This window comes from Amblyomma mixtum, chromosome 3, assembly GCF_055824585.1.
Source record: "Amblyomma mixtum isolate Tamu chromosome 3, ASM5582458v1, whole genome shotgun sequence".
NCBI lineage: Eukaryota > Metazoa > Arthropoda > Arachnida > Ixodida > Ixodidae > Amblyomma > Amblyomma mixtum.
This window is the reverse complement of record NC_143014.1, coordinates 58,684,983-58,709,276: the sequence shown is the minus strand read 5'-3', so window position 1 is coordinate 58,709,276 and position 24,294 is coordinate 58,684,983. Positions and strand designations below refer to the sequence as shown.

At 43.1% G+C, this 24,294-nt stretch overlaps 1 protein-coding gene across 1 annotated transcript in view; it reads right to left on the bottom strand.

Annotated features, from left to right (window-relative positions):
* Positions 1-500: 500 nt before the first annotated feature.
* The window catches only part of jub (LIM domain-containing protein jub), a 79,535-nt gene continuing 55,741 nt past the window's right edge, over positions 501-24,294 (bottom strand). Inside the window, exons 2-10 of the mRNA XM_089579326.1 lie at positions 22,928-23,029; positions 21,883-21,950; positions 18,697-18,759; positions 15,000-15,130; positions 12,635-12,686; positions 12,500-12,568; positions 10,450-10,584; positions 6,384-6,451; positions 501-4,252 (exon numbers count right to left, since the gene is read on the bottom strand). Coding sequence (XP_089435452.1) covers positions 6,407-6,451; positions 10,450-10,584; positions 12,500-12,568; positions 12,635-12,686; positions 15,000-15,130; positions 18,697-18,759; positions 21,883-21,950; positions 22,928-23,029 — 665 coding nt within the window. The 3' untranslated portion in view covers positions 501-4,252; positions 6,384-6,406. The remainder of the gene's footprint in view (positions 4,253-6,383; positions 6,452-10,449; positions 10,585-12,499; positions 12,569-12,634; positions 12,687-14,999; positions 15,131-18,696; positions 18,760-21,882; positions 21,951-22,927; positions 23,030-24,294) is intronic.

The following is a 24,294-nucleotide window of genomic DNA, read 5'->3' as shown; positions in this document are numbered from 1 at the left end:
GTAACAGCACCTGCATGGATCAACTTCTGCTTTTAATAAATAATTTTTACCCACAATTCAGGAACAGAGCGAACTACCAGATTCACTTGCCACTGAATGTGATCCTGTCAAATACAAAGAGCGGCTACTGCCTCACTTTGAACATTAGAATAATGCAGATTTCTGTTCACATTCCAAGTGTTGCCGTACTTCAGCAACTCATTTCTACTTCTCTCGCTGTGTTTGACTGATTTTTTGAACTGTTTTAATTGGATTTATGTTGTATTGCAACGTCTTTGACTTAGTGTTCTATGATTTTACGAAGACCCCTTTATGTAATACCCACTGAAAGGTCCTTAAGGGTTGAAGAAACGATGATGATGAAGAAGTACCTGCATTCAAACATTAATATGCTGCACTGAACAGCCATGGTTGGCACCAAGAGGCAATTCTGCAAGAATCTAGGAATGAAGTAAAGTGCTACATGCCAGGCAGGCTCTGTGAAAAACTGTACAAACCAATGCCAGACAATTAGCAAAAGTTTATTGTCAATGAACTGTACAAACGAAAAAATGAATCTTTTACATCACCACTTAATCTGCACAAGAAAAACAATGGTCCATTTGTATTTAGCTGTACAGGGAAATGTGCAAATCAACATGATAATTCTCTAAATTGTACAAAGTGAAAGTGTTTCCAGCTTTCTGATGGAACATTGTTCCAGCTTCACAGTGCTTTCCCTGAACATAAGAGCGTCCAAATTCGTAACTCTGTGAGAAAAACAACTTCAAATAAAATATCGGTTCTCACACTAAACAACCCAACAGAAAAGAATTTGTTTTCAGGCTCTGTTTTTTTACAAAGGCAAACCCATGGCCAGTCTTTGGATACATAAATATGAAAGTTCAGAGATGCTGCCAATTCCATTTGTTATACTTGAACATCTGATTTAATTGATCAACCACTTATACAGCAAGTTCTACAGACAAATAAAAATGTGAATGCCAGCTCTACAGAGACAAGCGCTGAGACCGCACACAACTCCCCAGAATGTATTCTGAACTTGGTCACTGAGGAACTAATAGCAAAATGCATCCGACTCCTAGAAAGGGAACTTCAAATACACTTAACTAGCTTCTTTTTCAGATACCATGTGCTAACCTGTGCACATCCCTGAAGATCATGCTTCTTGCAGAAGGGCATGCAAAGGTACTGTAATACTCATGCCACATATGTGCGAGGAATGACATCAAGTGCTTAACGCCATGTTTGTTAATGCCACTATTTTTGAGGTCAGTGCTATGTGTCTTGATTTAATGGCATGAAGATACTGTTCAAGTAACAGTAAAAATTTCAACTGCATATAAAGCTCTGTTCAAAGTCGCAAAATGTGTTCACAATTGCTTCAATGTAATGCAATAACCTGGCAGAGAATGATACTGCTTTTGCTTGACAAGTAAAATAAACAGTAGCCATGAAATCGTATGCCGGCACTCAAGCCAAACATTGTTTTTACCTGAAACAGTAGCAAAAGTGACACCCAATGCATTTAAAAGGTTGCACAGATGCCCTGTCTGAGTGCAAGGTGTGAATAAATTATGTTACTTGGCAGGATGTTGTTTCTAACGGACCATATACTGTAGTACAGAAACAGGATAGGTGAGAGTGCGCTTTATGGGTGAAAAAGAGGAGATGAACTTATTGGATTGTGCATGATGTCAATGTGACACGAAATAAACGGCACTAAAACCTGAGGCATTGGGCACTTGTCATCAATTTTGTGCACGTGTGGCATGGGTGTAAAACTGCTTGCACCCACTGCCTTCCGCAAGTGTTTGCACAGCCTCTTCACAACACAGTGTGGCTGCAAATCTTTGTGCGCTTGCCTTGTCTGGCGGCAGGTGCCAGAACAACAAGCAGCAAATCACTGACATAGCTTTATCATTTTTTTTTTTTTGCAGAAAATGGGCAGTAGACGCAGTACTGCAATGCGTGTCGTTGGTCAGTGCACTAAATGCACAAAATACAGATAAAAAGCCGCATACTCAATACCACATTTTAGGCACAACGAAGTGGCATGAAACCCACAAGACAACAAAACAAATACTTTCCTGAACACAAACCTCCATTACTTTAACATTCATCAAAAGATAGAGAGTCCTCATTCCCAGTGACTCCAAGAAACATGACAAAAAAAAAAAAGGAAGTGATGAAATGTGGCCAAGTCTTTTCATATATATCTCTATATATATATATATATCTCTATACTCCAAAAGAAATAAAATTCAGTACCTACGAGACACAGCAGTAACATCTTTCTCAGAGTGATAATCTTAAAACACAAGCTTATTCCTACGAAAAACAGAGAATACGGTGTGTGCATTTCAGTAGTCATGCGATTGTGCAACATGCTGCAGGCCCTGTCCAAGTCATAATGTTTGATCTCGAGACATCGCGCCTAACCTGCACCAAGTAATGTGCAAACAGACCACTGGAAATGTAGCTCTTTATGGAACACAGCTTCCTCAGCTTTACAGTGGTTCTTATAGCAGTTGATGCTGCATGGAATGCTGAAAAAATGTGAATGCGTGGAACAGCTCCTCTGACAGCCGCTCGCCTAAGGTCCACAGCTTTTCTGCACCGCTTGTTCATAACTCCATGTCAAAGCAGAGTATTCTAGTGGTACTTAAAAAATTCAGTGATCAGTGCATTGCATGTAGGTACTGACCACGAATATGCAACTAGAGCCCAATTGCTTTCTAATCATTACAATAGGCATCAACACAAGTGATTCTTCTGCAGGACATTATTTTGTCAACATAAATTGGAAGATAAAAAATTGTCATGTGCATACAAAACAAAATATGTAATGAAAGTAGGCATTAAACTGGTAATGACAAATGGGAAGCTGCTTGAGAAAGCAGCTTTAAAGCTGCACTAAGAGAAAGAGAAAAAAAGAAAAATGCAGCCAGATAGGACAACACATAATTTCTGTCTCGAATGAAATGTGTGTTGAGCACACAGGCACACAGGCACACACACAAGCACATAGCCTCTAAATGTGCTCCTGCACCACCATAAGGAAAATCCAACTCTTTTCAGACCCATGTGCTAACGCTTGAGAATGTACACAGGCACAAAAAAGGGGCAGGATAAGAAAAAAAGAAAAGCTGCTTTAACCCCTTCACACAATTGAGCTTGGTTTAAAGACAGAATAAACGCTGAACAGCACCACTTTCACCTACAGCTGCCAAAGAAGCTATAAGCAGCATCAGTCTGTGCATGCGAACACAGGGCACAAAGGTAAGGTAGAAAGAGAAGAAATAGCAGCATATCCTATCCAGTATTCCTCACTGTTCAACACCTTTTTCTACTTTACAGAACCAGTGACACACAATGTGAGGGGCACAGACTTCTCGAAACAAGAATGCATTTCACTTATACTGTACCAGTTTGAACACTGAAATGCAATGCAGCAGAGTAGTAGCTTTTACAGCCTTTCCCACTGGATAAAAATTGAAATGCATAGTGAAGGCATAAAGTCTGAAGAAACCTGAAAATCACGACAAGCCACGCCCAAATAAGACATCCAAGTCACTTGGTTCCTGCCTGGAATGCCCAGGGAGCTAATGAAACCAGCATAATTTTCAGCTGCCTTGACAATACTATGTGTACTGCTGCATTTCAGTCATTTTCAACCCATGATCAGCTTAAATCGCTCCAGGCTCCTCAATTCAATGCAATTCAAACTGCTCTGGACTTTTGGCTGTACCCTTCACTCCAACTAGTTCAGGTTGCATCGAGTTTGCAGTAAAACTGTCTTCTGTGCAATGCTTGTGCTCGAGAGCTCCTCCTTTGGGCAGGAAAAATAGAGAAAAGTGGAAAACATGGGCCACAAGCAGGAGAGTGGTTGCTACCACATTGGACCCCCAGCGTTTTACTGTACCACAATTTTATGCACCATGCCCACTATTCTTTCATGCGCAAGTGCTATGTACACGCTCCAACACGTACACATTCCTCATCCGCTTCAGGTGACCAGCACATTGGCCGTTTGAACAAGATGTCCTTGCATGTCTCCTCACCCAATCTTTCATTCACTCAACAGAAAAAAAAAGTGCTATGCATATACATATATATATCTATATATAAAAATGTCTCGCAAAGTGGTGAATGTTGTGTTGGCACTGCTTGCTGCAAAAAAAAAAAAAAAGAAGAAGGTGCCCTCCATCTTCAGGCGGCTCTTGCTTTTTGTTCCTCTTAAGGACCAGCCCTGCAGTAAATAGTGTTGAGTCCTTCAAAGACAGCTTCTCAACATACACCAGTGAAAGAACAGATATATAAAAGCTGTTGTAAATAATCTACATTGCAGAAACCGCCAGTTAGAAATTCATTACTTCAGATAATTGAAACCAAATGATATTCTGCATTTTAAACCAAACATCCCTCTGCAACGTGAAGGCTTTGTTGACACACCTCTGAAATATGTAAAGTAACCGATTATCAAGCCAGAATTTGCAATTCAGAAACACACATAAAAAATTATAAAATTATAAGAAATCAAACCATAGAAGGTTCTCATTGTAAGCATAATTAACAACCCATACAACGAAAGTGAAAACCTGCATTGAACACAGACTGTCACCTTGAAATCCACTCTGCAGGTTTCCTGCCTTCAGTTCGAACTGAAGGCAGTTGCAGTTCAAACCTGATATATTTATGTAGAGCTAACACAGAAGGACTCTGCAACATATTATAGTAGCGTGAATTTAAACAAACCCTTTCTTCCCACTTGTGGATCCTTAAACTAGAGGGTGATATGAGCTTAGAACAGAAGTGTGCTTACATTCAGTATTGTGCCGTTTTATTCTGAAATATGGTCATCAGAAGATGAAGGGAAGTGTGTGCTTAGAATTCATGCTATAGTAAACAAAATACGTAGTCACGTGAGAATGGCTTGCATGGATTAAACATACAGCAGGATCACTTTATAAGCAGTGCAGCCACACAAACCAATGTAAACCAGAAGTTGCTCCGTGCTTCAGGCTTACACTGTAAAAGCTGTACGTATTGATGAAATACCTCTGCCACCATCAAGAAGCAAGAAAGACCACCGACTCATTCACTGAGGCGACGGTTCCTTGCTTTTTTTTTTTTAAATACAATACTTTTAACCACAAACAGCCAGCCACACCTTAGGAAAGATGGCGATGAACATGATATGAAACTTCCAACAGTCCTCCACATTTCAGAGTATGCAAAAATAATTTTCTTCTTCAATCAAAATGCATGTGCCAAACAGTATACATGTGCCACCTAGGTGATGGCAATCACATTCTCTAAGAAATGCCTCTCCAGCTGACGCCAAAGTGTTTTTAGATTCTTTCAAGATAACCAGAACCCTATGCTTTCCAAAAGGAGTTTTCAGTGCACCTTTTGTGAACTGCAATAACCACTTTTCCTTCCACCTTCCTGTCATGCTTACTGCACTCTACAGACAGTGAGGATGGTGCCCATTTCCATAATCTTGGGCATCTTGGTTAAGGCACTAGTCTACTGAGCCGGAGTACCCGAGTTCAAAGCTGACCGCGGCGGCCGCGTTTCGATGAAGATGAAATGCAAAAGGCGCCCATGTGCTGTGCGATGTCAATGTACATTAAAGATCCCCACACGGTTGAAATTATTTCGGACACCTCGACTACGGCACTTCTTTCTCTCTTTCTTCTTTCACTCCCACCTTCCTCCCTTCCCTTACGGCGCGGTTCGGGTGTCCACCAAGATGAGACAATTACTGCGCCATTTCCTTTCCTCAAAAACCAATTTTCAATTTTTGGGCACCTCAACTGTCAAGAGTGCAACAAGATCCCCACTGCACGGCTAGGCACCTGTTGCCGTCACATGCAAAGTAGCCTGGTAACTGCTGAATGCACTGTGCATCACAAATACTACGTCTGTCAAGTACAAAAATACCAGTAAATAGGGACACCAGAATTAAAAATGAGAGGCGCGGGGATTCAACTCTTTCATCCTAGATTCCACAATGCATAAAAATGATAAACAGCCCTTTGCAACTTCAGCACAAGTTGGATTCTATGCTACTCAATGATTATGCTCAACTGCTGCCTTTAGCCTCAGCCTTTAATTTTATACAGCTAAAGCAATGGTAGCTTTACCAATGAGAACAAAGGAACAAAATATTTTCCTACTATCCTATAACCATACGATGAAAACAACTGCTGGAGCAATGTGTAAGTAATATGAGAATAAAGTACACAAAAAGCTACTAAAGAAAAGAAAAGGCACTTATAACCCTGCACTAGAGGAATATACCTAGAAAGAGAAAAAAATTATTGGCTGCTAACTGTACAAGCACACTAATCATCAAGCTGCTCTAAAATTCTTACCTGAGAGAAAACTGTGCCAAGGTCTAGTGTAGCTGTGCTCCATTCCATACAATCTGTGCCTGTGCACCCTGCAAACATACAAACAACAAAATGAAACGAGGAGGCCTCATTCACGACTGTCAAATTTTTTTCAAACTATACTGTCTTTCGTAGGACTGCTCCAAAACTACAGTATGATGAACAGAAGCTTTTAAACAGTTGTAGTCCTATACCATAATAAATAAGAATAGCCAAATTATACAGACTAGCCAAGACAAGAGGCTAAACACAAATACTGCTGAGTAACTGCTGATCTCCTGGATCAATACAGCAATGCTGCTCTCACAGTTGGGCCTAAATCACGAAGGCGCAAAACAGCAGCTTCCCTTAGGGCAAAGCCAAGAGGAGGCACTTAGATATCTTAGATATCTAAGTTCCACAATGGGGTTCAAAGTTCAAGAAATGGACCTGCTCTAGAAAAACCAAACAATAGAACTGAAACTAAGCTTGCAAAGCTTAAACCATCTAGCACCTGAAGCACCTAATCGTGTTTTCGTGAGGTATGTCAGTTCTGTGAAGAAGGCCGACATGTGTACAAATGAAGATGGTACTACTGTGACAAGGCATGATCTGAGCTGGTTGTTAGGATGATGGATCCTGTGAAAAAAATAAACAAATATGAGACATCTCACAATGAACAACAAGGGGAAGGTTATTAAGATGATTTGTGGTTTTTGGGGGGTTTAAAGTCCCAAATCGACTCAGACTATGAGGGACGCCATAGTGAAGGACTCCAGAAACTTCGACCACCTGGGGTTCTTTAACGTGCACTGGCATCGCACAGTACACAGGCCTCAAGAATTTTGCCTCCTCAAAATTCGCACCCGCGACTTTCAGGTCAGCAGCCATGCGTCATAACCACCGAGTCACTGCAGCGGTTGGAAGGATGCTAAGAATTTGTGTTATGTAAGTGATGATTGCAATACGGTGATAACTGTACAGAATCAAATGAACTGAGTAATTCTGTACATTCTTCAAGGCGATAATTAGTGAAATGTTACCAAGGTCTCAACTGGAACAAATGTAATCAAGACTAAGTCAGACATAGGTAGCATAAAGTCATTAATTCAATCATGATGCGATTAGCTCTGGATGCTATGTAAGCTAGTATGAACTTTTCTGGAAAGATTATAAGTAGAGGGTGTGCGAATATTGAAATTTTCGAATACAAATCGAATAGAATATGAAGAAAAAATGGCTGCAAATACTGAATACTATCCGTACACTACGAAAAAAATATTTCAGAATGTGATATACGGGCAAATGCTGTGGCACCCGAGCTTTTCAGAATGATGCATGTTCTTTGCAACTGAAATAAACAAAACCAGACTTATTCAGCACCATAAAAAAAAACATGATGTGCACAGAAATGCATACTATTGATAAGATGGCATAACAGTATCCAACCTGTAATGTGGTCCTGTAAAATGAAATCCATAAAATGACACGACTGGCAGCTAAAAATAACATGATGGCTAGTAAAGCCTCATTAATTTGGAGTTTAAGGGACCGGAAGAAATGCCTGAATTACATGGAGATCGATTTCTTAAACTAAAGCCAAAAGAGTGTGAGTGGACGTGAGTGTGAGTGGTCATGATTGCGAGTGTGAGTGAGTGTGAGTGCAGATGAGTGCGAGAGAGTCAACATGAGTGGTGAGTGGATGTGAGTGGAAGTGAGTCCACGTGAGTGGTGAGTGGATGTGAGTGGTCGTGAGTGCACGGGAGTGGTGGAAATACGTGACAGCCAAGTCTGCCACCTGTGTTTTGCAACGACGGTATCTGCTTAGCTTTCTTCATAATGTTGACAGCTGATGGGAGCAAATATTCACTGCCAAGGGCACTCGAGGGCGAGCGCCTTTGTCTTTGGGCAACCGGAGCAAAGGATTCTGCTGGCCCAGGAACGCCAGGTTTTCTTTCCATCCTGTTCCTTACTATAGTTCGGTGTTGGCATGGGTGCAGGCCCTTTGCGGGTGCAATGAGCCTCTGCGGATTGTGTTGGGCCCTTTGATCAAATTTCGTGTTGCCACTGCTAGACAGATGGATGTCTCTTGTCATGCCTCCTACACAGCTCAAGCTCATAAGCGCAGAGTTCCAATGCTTGCTGCTCAAATGACTGTCTGCTTATTGGCACTAATTAGCATAAGGTGGGATCTTGAGTACTGCAGTGGACGCATAGATTTTTTCACGCCTGGGTGTGTGCATAATAGAGCTCTGCACTGCCCATAATTATCTGACTGGACCGGGCACGGAGCTGGCAGAGCCTTCCATTGTCCCACTGACAAAACTGACCTACTTGGCCTGGCCTGCAAAACTTGGCTCAAGTCAGGTGCTCTTCTCGATAACGCCAGATGTACTTATTTCTAACATGCAGTTGAAGAAGCCCTGCGACGCAAATCAAGCATGTACTTTCTATCTTTTGTATACATAGCATAGGGCATGGTGATGTCTCGACACCAAAGGAGATGTCGAAATGGTAAAATAAAATGTTTAATCTGCTCCAGAAATGCTCGTTTCGAGCCGATGTTGACAAAACATAGCAGCGATTTTTGGCAGTATATATGAGGCGCCAACCAAATTGGCAGTTACCTTATTGATTGGCAAGGCATACAGTTTGAACTTAACTTAATTCTTTCATACTCAGAAAACGGATCCTAAATATGCCTCTGAGTATCGTAGGCTTTTCACTCAAGAAAAAAAGAACAAAATAAGAAAAGCAGTACAAGCAAATGAAAGCTCATAAGAATCAAGCTGGGGGTGACAGTTTTCATTTCGCTTAAAAGTCTCATGGAAGTGACGGCTTCTGTGCAAACTTCCGATACCGCGAAGGCAGCGAAGAAAAAACCGCCTGACAGACCCCACAGCCGAGAAGAGAGAAGAGAACAGGAAACTGAGGGTGAGGGTGTTGGGGGCATTGGGGAGCTCCCCCTATTGTGGTTCCAACCTTCCAGTCGCAGCTCCCCAGTCTGCAAGATGTACACGGACGACGACGCCAGCCGCTGCCCTGGCAAGCGAACAACTACATACAGGCTTCCACTGCTTGTATGCAAGGCGCGGTTCTGATTTGTGGCGGCCAATATTCTGCACTGGGCAAGTAAAATGGGCGCATGAAATGCGGTTTCATTTGACCTTTGTATTTTGATATTGTCAGTGGAATAACTTTTGTTTGCATGCTCCGATTTCAGCAATTCTTTCCACACTGATATCAGGACTTCATGAGGAATCCTTAGAACTGGGTACTACAATCTCCTCTAAGAAGTTCTGAAATGTGCCTTTTTTTCGGTAATGTACTGCCCAAGCCCATAGCCTCCTTGCCACAGCTTCCAAAGGTCATGCACTACAAAACAGATGATAAAAAAACTACATTTGCGTTCTTCCACGAACGATATGTGCTGCAAACTTTAGTGAGTGAACGTGAATGTGAATGAGTGGATGCAAGTGTGAATGAGTGGATGTGAGTGGTTGTGAGTGCGAGTCTGAGTGGATATGAGTGCAAGTGTGAGTGGACATGAGCGCGTGTGTCAGTGAGTGGATGTGAGTGTCAGTGAGTGGATGTGAGTGTCAGTGAGTGGATGTGAGTGCGAGTGAGCCACCTCTCATGGTGCCGAGTTATGGTGGCCTTTGGGCTGCGGTGGAATCAACCTGACTTATGATGATGGTGATGCCTACACCATGGAAATTCATTACACTGCAGAACAATGCACGCTGAAAAGAGACATAAGTTGTCCAGAACACGAATGAACAAGGCTATTCTGTTGCGATAACAGAAGAGCGGTAATTTGGGCTTATTGGTAGGACATGATGAAGATGTCAGCAGTGCAAAAGAACACAAGGACGAGAGCAAAAGAAGAGCACAGGACATTTTTTCTCTTGTCCTTGAGTTTTTTGAGTTTTGCACTATTTACATTCCGATCTCTCGCGATAACACCTAGGCACATATAAGTAGATTAACGACACAAGTCTGGGCAGACAACTGCTGGCCACTAATAAGGTTGAGGCAACATGTGCTTCCGTTTAGCGAGTCTTCATACCTGAGGTGGTGGCTCCCCCCGGGCTGCTGACCCCTGTGCCTGCAGCCTCCGCACGTGGCAGCCCTGGCAAAGCAAGTGGCCATCCAGTGGGTAGCACCGCTTGTCCCTGTCATCCGTCAGCTGCAGGCTACACTCCTGAAATATCAATCAGCCATGAAAGCCACCCCTCAACACGTCAGCACCTCCACCGAGATTAAAAGTTTGGCGCCTGCTTATACAAAACACAGATTGAAATAAGCCATATGCGAGCTTAAAGGCCTATCTCCACGGACCCATCCGTGGAGCACGAGCGCAGCGCCTATGCGTACCAGTGTACGCCGGAGCCAGCCTGCACATGCGCGAGGCGCAGACGCAAGCTGATGCTGGCGCTTGGCAAATATCTGCCCATGTCAGATATATTTGTGCCGCGCTCGCACCGGCGCCAGAAGTGGCTCGCTGGTTTGTGGTCGGTGTACACCAATCAGTGAACGCAGTTCTCTCGACATCCGGTACGGCCCTTTGTGAGCTGAGCATGAGTACCAGCGACAGGAGGTGACAGGCCATCAAGTTGTGTATGTTTTCAGATGCTTGTCGCAGTGTGGCGCTGGGTGTGTAGACGCTGTGCTCGTGCGCCTCGGTTGGGTCCATGGAGATGCGCTTCAAGTTAACTATGGCAAACAACTTGTCTCACGACACTGATATCTTTAACTAGCATCACACTATAGTGACAACATTTAGAGCCACTAAAACACAATGTAGCACTCTGTGTGCACAAGTTTCAAGCGTCTACCACAAAGCACTCCACCATGCTGTCCGCTTTTTATTTATCTTGCATAACCCTCCTATTAATTGGTTTCCTGATGACTGCACAGTTTTAGTGCAAAGGCACTACTTCACTAGCAATCTTGAGAAAGCCAATGGGTCTCAGAAGCCTTGACCTCTGACCCTTGACCTTACAGATGAAATGACCCTGGCCGAATTTGACTGCTGGTGAACCTGGGTGTGCTCAGGTGGAAGATAGGCTTGACCTTCTTTCAAAATGGAACTGGCCCACCTCCAAAAATGGGGCTGGCCCACCCCCAAAAATTTGAAATTGAGCTGACCCCCATCTGAAACCAACCTGGAACACCCGCAAAATGGGCTTGGCACTCCCCAAATTTGGGTGGCCCAACCTAGAAATTTTCAAAACTGAGTTTACCCCTGTTCAGAGCCAACCTAGGACACCCCAAGAAAGGATTTGGCCTGTTCCAAAATTTGGGTGGCCAACCCCCAAAATTTGAAAATTGATTTGACCCACGTTCGGGACCATGCTTTCGCACAATATTTCGTACTTAGCAATGCTAAATCACCAGCAATTTTTGTGGCAACAATTTGCCTGGGATAACTTGCACATTCTATTTCTGCAGTATGAAAAATGGTTGCATTGATTGGTACATGCAATTAAACACTAAAAAATAAATTTATGCACATGGCGAGACCATCTTCTAACTTCGTTGTTGCTATTTTAGCTGATGCCTCTTTCAGCTCTGTGCATTATTATTGACTTGTACCCACTTACATTACAATACAAATTAAACAACTGACCATGGTGGCTCAGTGGTTAAGGTGCTCAGGTGGTCGAAATATGCCTTTTTCTCTCTTCCTTTTTTCACTCCCTTCCTTCATCTCTTCCCCCACAGTGCGGTTTGGGTGTTCACCGAGAAGTGAAACAGTTACTATGCCTTTCTTTTCCTAAGAACGAATCTCAATTTTTTTTTATATATTTCCCAAACACTAGTCTGACGATATGCATTACACCTTTTTCCCAAGCTGTTCAATTATTTCCGCACATGTACTTTCCCTCATGCGCACCATGTGCACATGCATCCAAATACTGACTTTCCAATTAGAGAAACTTAAGCAAATCATCACATTACTGATGCAATAAATATGCCATCTTGAAAGCCGTGTGTTACCTGTGTATAGATTAATAATAAATTCCCTGCAAAATAGTTCCTCCAGACTTGTGTAAGAGTTCACACCATAATATTAACAAATATACACCAAAATACAGAGTTAAAAATTCACTTACCTCACAGACATAGCAGTCCACATGGAAGTCTTTGTCCATTGAAACAACCCGAACAGTTTCATCTGTTCCCTGTTCAAATAAATAACATAAATGAGCACAAATGACACTCCAAGACAAATACAGATTAAACCTTACCTCCACTGGTGTAATTGCCTTTCCACAGGCTGCACACTTTGGAGCAAACATTCTGAAAAAACAAAAACAAAATTCAAGCAACAGACAAATGCTGCATAGCCCTTTGTGGCAAAGTGTCTAAGATTGTGCATATGACTGTGCAAATTTTTCTTCGAAGCAAGTGCTGTTGTCACCAAGTCAAAATATGCCAGCCAAATTTGGTATTTCTGTGCCACAGAATGGTAGAGCCACTTTGTGAATAAAAAAAGAATTTTAAATTGTAAATTTTGAGATTTAACATCCTGAAGTGACTCATGGGCAACAAGGAATGCTGTAGTGGAGGGCTCCGGATTAAATTAGACCACCTGGGGCTCTTTATTGTGCACTAACATCACACAGCACATGGGTGCCTTTGTGTTTTACCTCAATCAAAATGCGGCTGCTGCCGCCGCGGTGGCTCAGCGGTTATGGTGCTCGGCTGCTGACCCAAAAGACGCGGGTTCGATCCCGGCTGCGGCGGCTAGAATTTCTTTGGAGGAGAAATTCTAGAGGCCCGTGTACTGTGCGATGTCAGTGCACGTTAAAGAACCCCAGGTGGTCGAAATTTCCGGAGCCCTCCACTACGGCGTCTCTCATAGCCTGAGTCGCTTTGGGACGTTAAACCCCATAAACCAACCAAAATGCGGCTACTGCAGCTGTGACTGAACCCAGCTCCTCTGGCTCAGTAGCCGAGTGCTCCAACCATTCAGCACCACAACGGGTAGAAAAAATAATTGCTCTTTTAAAACAAGAAAAAGACAGATGTCGCGAAGTTTAATGGTGCACCAAGGAAGTGCTGTCCAGTGCCGTTACTTTTTTTCCTCTGACAGGGTGTACTGTTTTATTAAAGGGCACTATAGCTCAGTTTTTGACCGACAAATAAGGCTGCGATTCTACATACGTGCAAATGTATGTGCATATGTGATTTCATATATGTGTTTCTGAGTCATTCATGTTTTTTTTATTAAACAGGGGTTCTAGTTCTAAATACAGACACACACATTTTCAATGTTTTTTGTGGCCCCCTGCTACGCTTGCCTACTCTTGGAATCCAATCCGTTACCCTTAAGGACCAGCAGTTATTTTCCCTTCCCATTACATGCCCTGCCCAAGACCATTTGTTCCTCGATTTCGACCAGGATGTCATTAACCCGTGTTTGTTCCCTCACCCACTCTGTCCGCTTTCAGTCTCTTACGTTATGCCTATCATTTTTCTTTCCATAGCTTGCTGCGTTGTCCTTAACTTAAGCCGAGCCCTTTTCATTAGTCTCCACATTTCTGCCCCATAGGCGAGTACCGGTAAGATACAGCCGTTGTATACTTTTCTCTTGAGGGATATTGGTAAACTGCCATTCATGACCTGAGAGAACCTGCCATATGCGCACCACCCCATTCTTATTCTCCTAGTTATGTATCTCCCTCTCATGATCCGGATCAGCAGTCACTACTTGCCCTAAGTAGGCGTGCTCCCACACATGCATGCATGCACGCACGCAGCTCAGCTGCTGACCCAAAGAATGCGAGTTTGATCCCGGCTGCGGCGATCAAAGTTGAAATTTCCGGTACCCTTCACTATGGCGTTCCTCATAGCCTGAGTCACTTTCAAATGTTAAACCCCGATAGAACCCCCCCCCCCCCCCCCCCCCCCCACACACACACACAAACACTCTCTCTTGCCTGCTGCAGACTAAAATTGCAAATAAAAAGTGCTGCAGCCTGTACTTGTCTATCACCACAGTGTATTGCTGTTAATGTACATTAACACACCATGGGCAATGAATATATACGCATGGTGTGTTGTAGAAAATATAAACAAGAGTATACTATTAAATGTGTGCTTTTATTTCTTTCTGGTGGTGGCTTTTATGGCCCAAAGATGTGATGCTGTGAGAAGTACAAATGTTGGCAAGTGGAAAACTTGCAAAATACAGACAGCACCAGAGAGCAACAAAAGTGCATGCTTTCTAATGCTGGCAACACTTGCTGTACAGGTAGCCACAGAATATTTTGGAAAACAGAAGCCAGGGAAAAGCTGGATGCCCTTGCTGTCTGGAGGCGTGGCTTAGCATTGAGGGGGCACATTGCACAAGCCACGCATGTAAATGCAAAGCACACTCTTCAGTCCGTGGCTGCATGCTTAGACAGCCAAGCAGCTAAGCTTTTTTCGTGCTTTCAGTTTTCTAAAACTTCTGTGGTCAGCTGTGCGTTTAACCTGCCTACTCCTTTCGGTAAAGCACAATTATTCAAACTGGCACAGCCTCCCAAAGGCTTCCGGAAAAACTCACTCTGTCAAGACACTCAAAAGTACAAATCAATCCCCACAGAAGTACTGCAAAAGAATACTGACTTGTGATAATCGTTGACACAGTATATCTTGTTGTCCATGTCGATTGTGAATGGAACGCCATCCAAGCATTCATTGCAGATGCAACAGCGGAAACAGCCAGGGTGGTAAGACTTCCCCATGGCTTGCAAAATCTACAACATCAAATCATGCAGTAATGCACAATGAAAACTCAGTACATGTTACCAACAAAACCATTTTTCAATTATGTATTCAAAAAGGTTGGTTTTTTTATGCACCATTATGTGTTTCTGAATATTTCTTCACAAGATGAAACTGCTAAAACAGCTAACACACTTGTGTTAGCATGTAATATCACAGAGCTATGTACTGATTAAAAATCTTAATCTGATTAACTGTTTGCTCCTAAAATAAAACTGCATTTTACAGAACAGTTTGAATCAAAACAACATACCAGATTTACTTGCATAGTGGGCCCACTTTCGTAATGAATGAACCCATTATTTTGGATACTAAAGTATAATACATTGCAACTGAATGCACCCCAAAAGTTTGATACACTTTTCGGGAAGAAAAAAAAACAAAAACAAAAAAAGTGCACTCACTATGCCTGCGAGGACATGGTAATAGTGGCACAGGGCAAACCGAACTTTTCATCTTGACGGTGACCAAATTATTCCTTATACTTAGGCAACAAACTGATTGCTATATGTCTGACTGCAACTCTAAGACTTTTTCAAGCTCATGTTTACTCTTGGGGTGGTTTTCATAGTTTATAAGTTGCTGCAAAGCTATTGCTGAAAGCTGCACATTTATATAGCAGCCACCTTCTTTGTTTTCTGGCACTGTAGACTTGCACGTTTGATCACTGCAATATCTCACCTCACCGGCAGACAATCGACACAACTGCACTCACCATGCTGCCGAAACATAAGACACACTAACTGAACACAAAGTATACACCAAGACAACTGCAAAAAGAATTTGAACAGTTCTTGCTTGTCTCATTTGTCTATTGTTTGATTTCATAGCCTAGGTAATAAAAAATTGACTGCAATTAAAGTAGAAATCAATTAATCAAAAGGTTACTCAATCTATTACACAGCTCTGTATCAGTAATACTCGCTACTTCATTAATCATACTCCATCAAAGCAGGTGGAAATAAAATGAAGTGTAATTTAAGCTCCCTCCGTCGTTTCCATTCTTAGTTCCTGTTTACATACACAAGGATGAGCACATTCATTAAGATAACCTCCGCCCACTGAAAAGCACTCTCATCACTGGACATGTTATCCAAGAGAAAACCTTCATTAACAATGCAGTTTACAGTGGAAACAAGCAGTAACCACAGCACACCACATAGGGCACAGTGTCATGATGCCAACAGACTACACAGGCAATGATTATGTTTCAGTCTAAGACTCAATTCAAGCCCATGCCAAGAATAATGTCTAACAGTGTTCATGTAAATTATGTGAATTTCTAAGCATGCAGTGAATAGTGATGAAAATACTTCTGTCATATGTACTGTTTTCATAATAGGGCCTCTTTTTCAGCAGATCTTAAATAAAACTGCAATGAGTTCTAATTAGTACAGCAGTACTACACTTATCTAACAACTGTTGAATGTTGATTTAAACTCTCATCCAGAGAATGAACTGTTTTGTAGAGAGATCTAGTTAAGTCTGGTTCACATAGTGGTCAGGTACAGAGCTAATAATATGTGGAAAAAAATTTCGAGGGGGCACTTTGGTGATCTAAAGTGCGATGAGGTGAAAGCCTTTCCTGCAAAGCTCTCTAGCATCCTTACGCTAGACAAGGAGAACTGCATATGCGTTGGCAGGAAGTCGGCGTAGCATAGTGGTTAGCACGCTTGGCTATGGAACGGAAGGATGGTGGTTCGATTCTCGCCGTGCACAAGGTTTTAGGATTTTCTTTCTGGTTAATGACTAGTTAGTCATGACTAGTTATGACTGCCACTTCAGATGTAACGGACAAACAGACGGACAGAGTCATGGCCGCGAGTACGAGCCATTAAAGGCTTTCGCCTTAAAATCTCCATAAATGAATGGCCTTGAACATATGGGGTGAGGGTGTGAAGGACTGTGTACGGGAGGCCTAGGCATGGCCCAAAAGAACTCTCCATCCACTAGCACCAGAGACACTGTGTCTGCCTTCAAAATTATCGCTCTGCCCCGTCAGCGAAGGCGGTTGTGTGGAATGCGGCGGGCGCAGCAGAAAGACGTGCGAAGTAGCCAGAGGGCTAAGGAGGAGAGGCCGCGCGGGGCGCCCAGCGCGACCACACGCATCCCTGCGGCCCGTTTTGCAGCGCGTCCCCAACTTCCCCCCCTTTGGCGCAGAGACAGGCACGTTTGTGCGTTTGTGTGTGCGCGCATGCACGCCTGCAGACGGCCTTGTTGCGAGGTGCGGGCTGTGGACTCAGAGAAGGCTAGCAGTTGGGTCTTTATTAAGGGAAGTTAACCAAAAAGAAAAGAGGGCCCCAGGCCCTTGGAAAGTACAGACTGGCTCCCCGAGCAGCTGCTCTCTTCCGCTACTAGAGGAGGACTCTCGTTGTCCGTTGACGGCCAAGTTTTCGAATGCCGTGGTCACGTGACCAAGCCGCGGTTCTTGGAAGAGACCACCCTGAGTTCCGATGCGAGAAGAGAGAGGACAGCCGTGACCCTCATAAACATGTCAATTTCGAGAGGAGTGCGTCTTCGGCTGAACATGAACCCCGCGTTCGCGAAGTGGCCGGCACCCTGCGGCGCCGAGGGTAGGCCGGAACGTTCGCGGCACAAACAGTTTCCCGGAGTTCGCGGGCCCACAGGCCTGCAGTGTCTTGCAACGCAACGGCCTTACTAATGGCTCGAGGTGGCGAGGGAGGCCGGCAAGTTAGCACCAGGAGGGCTCCCAGCAGAGGAGGCGAGGCGCTGGTTTAGGGGAACCGCTGCCCTCCGAGGGACACCTGATCCCCTTCGACCCATCCCCAACGGGGCCCTCGGCCTTCGCGACCGGCTCGGCCGCGGCTTCGTGGAAAAATCGGCGGGCGCCCTTGGTCGGCTGCATGAGCAGCGGCGGCGAAAAACCGTTGGGCGAGGAGGACACCGAAGGAAAGAGAGAGAGTCCTCAGAGAGACGCGTTGTAGACAGGAGAGAAAAGGACAGGAGAGAAAAGGACAGGAGAGAACGAGCAGAGACGGGCGAAGTGGACGGAAGCAGATCGCGCTGGTCAGTAGTCAGTGAGGCTGGACCCGAGGGCATCCGCTGCAAACTGACCGCCAGCCGAGACGCCCAAGAAGCCGGACGCCACAACCCGTCAGAGTACCGCCAGCCGAGACGCCTAAGAAGCCTGACGCCACCACCCGTCATAGTCACCGAAACGTGGGACCGCCACCAGCCTGAGCGCCACCCTGCCAGAGCAGCCGAAAGCGAGGCACCTGTTGGCCGGACTGCACCGCGACGCCTGATACAAGACAGCGGTGAGCGGAACTCCCAGTTTCACCTTCAGGCAGAGTGTAAATAAATAAGGTTGACTCGGAGGCGTTGTGTGTTGGCTCAATTCTCCTCGCTTCAGCAGAACCCGTAGATGGCAACAAACAACTGTGTTGCATTGTGACTGACCCCCGACAGGCGGGAACGTCACAAGGGGATTCCTACTTGGTTTGTGTGTGGAACATAATTAGCATGTCTCAGGAACTGCACTGCAGGCTCCATTGACAACTGTGGTTGATGCCCTTACCATTTCCATGATCAGATGTCCACACACAGCACACTTCTCCGCGGTCTGCTGAAAACCAGAGTACTGCAAGAGATGCATGAGAATGCAAAGCTGTAGTTGTCCATTTGAATTGTCCAGGAGTGAACATTATCTTAAATTGAATTTCAAATATTTGAATGCTGACGCGTGTGAATGTTGCTGCGACTATAATTAACAGTACCTGACAAAGAGTGTGTGCTAACTGACCCATCATGGTGACTCAATAGCCATAGCATTCCATTGCTAAAATGCGGGTTCAATTCCAGCTATGGTGGTCATGTTTGATGGAGACCATGATGTACAAATGCTCGTGCATTGAGGTTTACTACACATTAAAGAAGCCCAACAGTCAAAATTAATTGCAACCCTCCACTACAATATACCTCAATGCCCTGATGAAGCTTCAGTGCACAAAAATCATTTAAGTATTGAGGTGTCCTGATCCATAGTGACATTACAGCTATGAGGTGCTACTTTAAACACATGAGCCACTCGTGTGTTACGGTGACAAGAAACGGTGAAATACTAAAGGAACGTGCATTTGTTATAATTTCGTGCTTCACTGGTCAGCTTTTGATGTGCACAAAAAAGAATGGCAGTTATGATGCCATTTCACCACACTCACGAAGGAAACAAACACAGCAAATGTACAGCAAATGAGCTGCAGAAATCATTATGCATTGCTCGCAACACAAAAATATACACCTTCAGCTTTTCTGATGAGTATCAAAATGTGACCAGGAGACGTCACCCACAACCACCATGCAATTACACTAAGAAGCTGCCTAAGATACTGGAGCCAGATAGCAACTAGCCTGACTTTAGGGCATTTGCAGAGTTGTGCATAACACCTTGCTAAGTACTGACAGACATATAGATGTGTGGGCTGCTGAAGGACACAATGGCACCATACTAAGAAAGCACTAGAAGCAGCTGGTAAAGGCACTTCCTTGATTGCATTTTAACAAAAACAACAGCATAAAAATTTTTGCATGCAGAAAATATATATAGTTTGAAACTGAGGTGCAACATCCTGCTCATAATAATGTGTTGACCAATGCAGGGTCTGCACAGTGCTGCAAGGAAATGCAGTAGTATCAATACAGTGTTGCAGTATGTGTTTCAGCTTCTATGTGGAGAAAGCAGATAACAGCACTGGTTACATATACTGTTAGAAATCATAGCACCTGTGAATTCCAAATGAAAAAGTCAGTCATAATTCATACTATTAACCACTCTAGTTTAAAATTACTGGCTGTATTTCATTTTGCCAAATAACTAGCTGTAAGTAGCCTTTGCACATTTCAACAGCTACGGGGCACAGCAACAGCTGCAATATAACTTAACTCAACAAATGCTAATTCCTGTGAATTGACAGCCACAAATAATTCTGGTTCCCATGATTGCAATGCTCGGTTCATTAGCTGCGCTATGCACCAAAACATGGAGCCAATGACCTGCAGCAATTTTTAGAAACCTGAAAAGACAGTACCTCACAGCAAACAAATCTTTCCTGTGAGCCAAGTCACACAGAATGAGGGAAGCTGACTCAGAAAACAAGAAATATCAGTGCAGACATTTGAAATCCTGCATCTGATGCGAAACACAAGGAAATGAAAGTTTGCCAATAACCATACTGCAAATGCAATACAATATGATTACTGGCTAAAAACAAGCACTGCAGGATTCCATTCCAAGGCTACAACATCTGAAATACCGACTGAATAATGGAGAATGTGAGGTATTCCCTACAGAAGGGATAGGTTGAAAGTAAGGCTATCCCCAGAAAGCATTTTTGGCAGTTACCTGCCCTCGGTTACAACCACCTATTCCCCTGTCAAATTTCCAAATATCAGTAAGAACTTGTGTGCCCAGCTGTACTGTCAGACCAAGACATGTCACTAATTTTGCAACCTCAAGATAGGTTTTCCATGCACTAAATGTTTTGCAGTGATTTAAGCACAGGGAAAGCCAAGCTAAAGAAACAGTTGCTTCTTTGGAAAAAACTGGCCAGTTGCAACAAATAACCATTTTGTGACACTCGTAATTCTCGATATCAGCATGTAAATATAGACAGCAGATCCCTCTTAAGATGAACTTGAACCGGACATGATAGCTTGTCTGGCTTGTCAAACGTATAGTATTACTGCACTATCAGAAACCACACGCTAGGTGTGAGCCAGTAATAGCTGTTACAAGAAAAACTTAATAAATAAGAAACAAAATAATAAGATACTGTAATAACATCTAGTATAACAAATATACAATTTATTATGCCTCAAAACTAATGTCAAATAGTTCAACCTGGCATAGTTCACTCTTATCCTCTAGCACCTTTGCCGCGCAAACGAAGACTTACCACGTGTCTCATGTTGCTTAAAAATCAATCATTGCCTTTACTACAAGAACCAGTATACTACTGAATTCAGAAAAATGTCAACACCATCACATACCAGCAGTTCCTTACCAAGAGCAACATTATAGTTGTCATTATCATGGCGACCAGCTTGTAACTGTACAGGTAGAAGATATACGAAAGCGAACACAGGATCGTGTGGCCGCCGCACTTCACAAAGCACTGCCGCCAAGAGTCGGTAAGAACTGGCGGCAGAGGCAGATGCCCCGTAAGCATGGTCGGTTGCTCTTTCTGTGCATGCGCCTGGTGCTGCCCATTCTAGGTGGCTCTCAGCAGCAGTGCTTCATGAAGCGCGGAGGCGATGCGCTCCCCTGGTGCTTTTCACATCACTTCTACGTGTACCTCATTAACTTTGTCAGCTACTTTTTTGAATCAATATTCCCTTCTCACATTAATTTTCTTCAATTTTTACATGCTATCTTCTACACCTCAAAGAGTGTTGCAAGTTTCTCAGTGCTCTTGGCATGCAGTATTACCTGACAGGCAGCCACTGTGAAAGTTTAGCTCAACTATCCTCCATCAACAAGGCTCTTTTGTGCATTTTTTTTCGCACTGCACGCCTTGCAGAGGCTGATGAAGCATAACCGATCAGTTCAGTTACAGCTTGAGCCTGCACTATCAAGTGTATGCAGGACTTGGTCAGTCTGCACTGTCGAGTGGCTGCAGAACTTGTCCTTAGAGATCAGTCCTGACTACAGCTGCAGTGTCAAAGTGCCAAATGTACAGTGATAATGCATATAAGGAATACACACCAGGTAGTCCTCTTCACAATACACCTTGCCATGTACATTGTAGAATGCCTTTCCCCGTAATGCTCGCCCTGCACACATGAATTGGAATCAAGTTCCGAAGATTCAATGACTAGTAAAGGCATGTTGACATTCACTTTGCACAGCAAATCAAAAGGCTTAAATTTTCACATACGTCTGTACTAAATGGGACTCGTTTAAAACTGGATTAAAGGGCAGGCAATTTATTTTAGCAATGTGGTCTGATAATTATTAATTTGCATTAATACTTGAGTTATTCTTTGTGATACTTTTGTTTATGTTACCCGGTAAAGCTAAAACCTGCTTTGCTGTTTGAACAACATTTTAGTACAGACACCATGCTACATAATTTTTCACCAAGGTACAAGTCGACATTCTGCATTAAAAAACTAATACAAACGATAATCAGTGTTGCCAACCCAAGGGATTACCCCTTGATGCACAAATCTCAAACATCGTTTAAGGCAAGGAGAAATTTGTAAAATTCAGGCATATACATTAAGGTTTCCTTTGAACAGTTCTTCAATGAAAGACACTTTCTTGTAGTATGCTGTAAGATAAAGATAATAGAGCTGATGGGCGAGAGAAAAAAGAGAAGAAAAAGCAGAAGTGACCATTTTTTCATAGCTATCTGAAATTGCCCAATGCTTACTATGCCATGTTCCTAAACACAGTGCTAGTGCTACGAATACAGCAGCAACAAGTAATATTCACTGTTTACTATATTATCTCTAGTAGGCTGTATGATTAATACCTGCAGAGTGCCATTTCACTACTTTCCCTTCCATGCATGTAACAATGTTTTTTCTACTTTCTGTTTTAAAAACTATTCTGGCTCCTCACGTGAAAGTGAAAGCTTGATTACGATCATACTTCTTAGTTGTGAGCTGTGATGTGACACATATAATTAAACAATTTTTGAATGCTGCTTTATTCTGTGTATAACTTCCATTCCATTGAACTACTAGTGTTTATACAACTGTGAAGCTACTTTTTTGTTTCATAGGAAGGCAATAAGACTCCTTACCACATGAACAGCAAATAAAGCAGTTTGTGTGGTATAAATTTCCCATTGCTTGACAGGCCTGGCCGGCACCTGTCACCTTCTCGCCACATGTATGGCAAATTCCTGCAGAGACAAAAACACCAGACAACAGTATTACACAAATAAAAGCAGCAAGTTACATAATGTCGCAAAGCTCAGGCCCAATAAACAATACCGTATTCGCCTTACCACCAGCTCACTGCAATGCAATGTGCAAATGAACATCAACAAACTCTGTTCTGAAGAGACTGCTGTCAAATCAACTAAGCTGGTAGTGCAGCAGTGGGTGAGCTACAAAGTCTACAGTTACACATCAGTCGTAAAATTTCGGATTTGAACTAGGATTTCTACAATGAAATTTGTATTACAAAAATGCAAAAAAACTGTTCAAGGCATGGATACACTGTGGAAAAAAAAAAAAAAAAATGAAATATAGAGCGAAAACTGATTTATACAAAAAAATTAAGGCAGTTTTCAAACCTGCTGTCATGAATTCAAAGGTTTCAACGAGCTGAGCTTGACAGCCATCATACTTCTAAACAAGTTATCACTGCGCTATATGTTGGCTATGACAATGGCCCTCCAAGTATCAACAGCAAATCAGCTTGCATACCTTTTTGTCTTTCAAAAAAAACCACACCATGTCAGCTAAGTCACTGAATGTCACAATTTTAAGCAATTTTAAGCAATGTGAAAGTATACAACTGTCAGTGTGCCTCAAAGATAGCTATTCCATAGAATACCCCCCCCCCCCCCCCCCCCCTCCGCAGTAATTTAGGTGCAGTGGAGAAAAGAGAGTTCCTAACCAAATTATCCTGAACAATGCCAACATCTCTGCACAAGCTAAAGGACATGGTTTTCAAATTCTTGCTTTTATTAGTCATACCATAAATGCATCTGTCAGCTGAACCAACATACAGTTGCGGACAGAATAATATGCACCACATTTTTGCTTTCCAACTCTTCCTTCCCTCACGCTGCATAATGGAAATAGAAGAGTTTGCTGCATTTGCACACAAGTGCACGAGTGGCATTTACTTGCATAAATATCAAAGACTTAAAACTTTTTACCAGATAACGCAACAGAAGAGTTTGACTGCTGAAGCGTGGTCTATATTATTATGCCTGCAATTGTACATACACAAGTTTGGGCATAATTAGGGCCCCTAGCTTTGGGGTAAAACCAGACCATTTCCGATCTTCTGCATCACTGTCAAGTTGCAGAAAAAATTATTACCCAATTTCTACCACAAAACAGCCTTTTAGAAACATACTTTGTCACTGCAAATAGCAGAACTGAGGTACCGCACAAAAACAAGCAGCCACTCTATAGCCATTTTGTAAGTTCA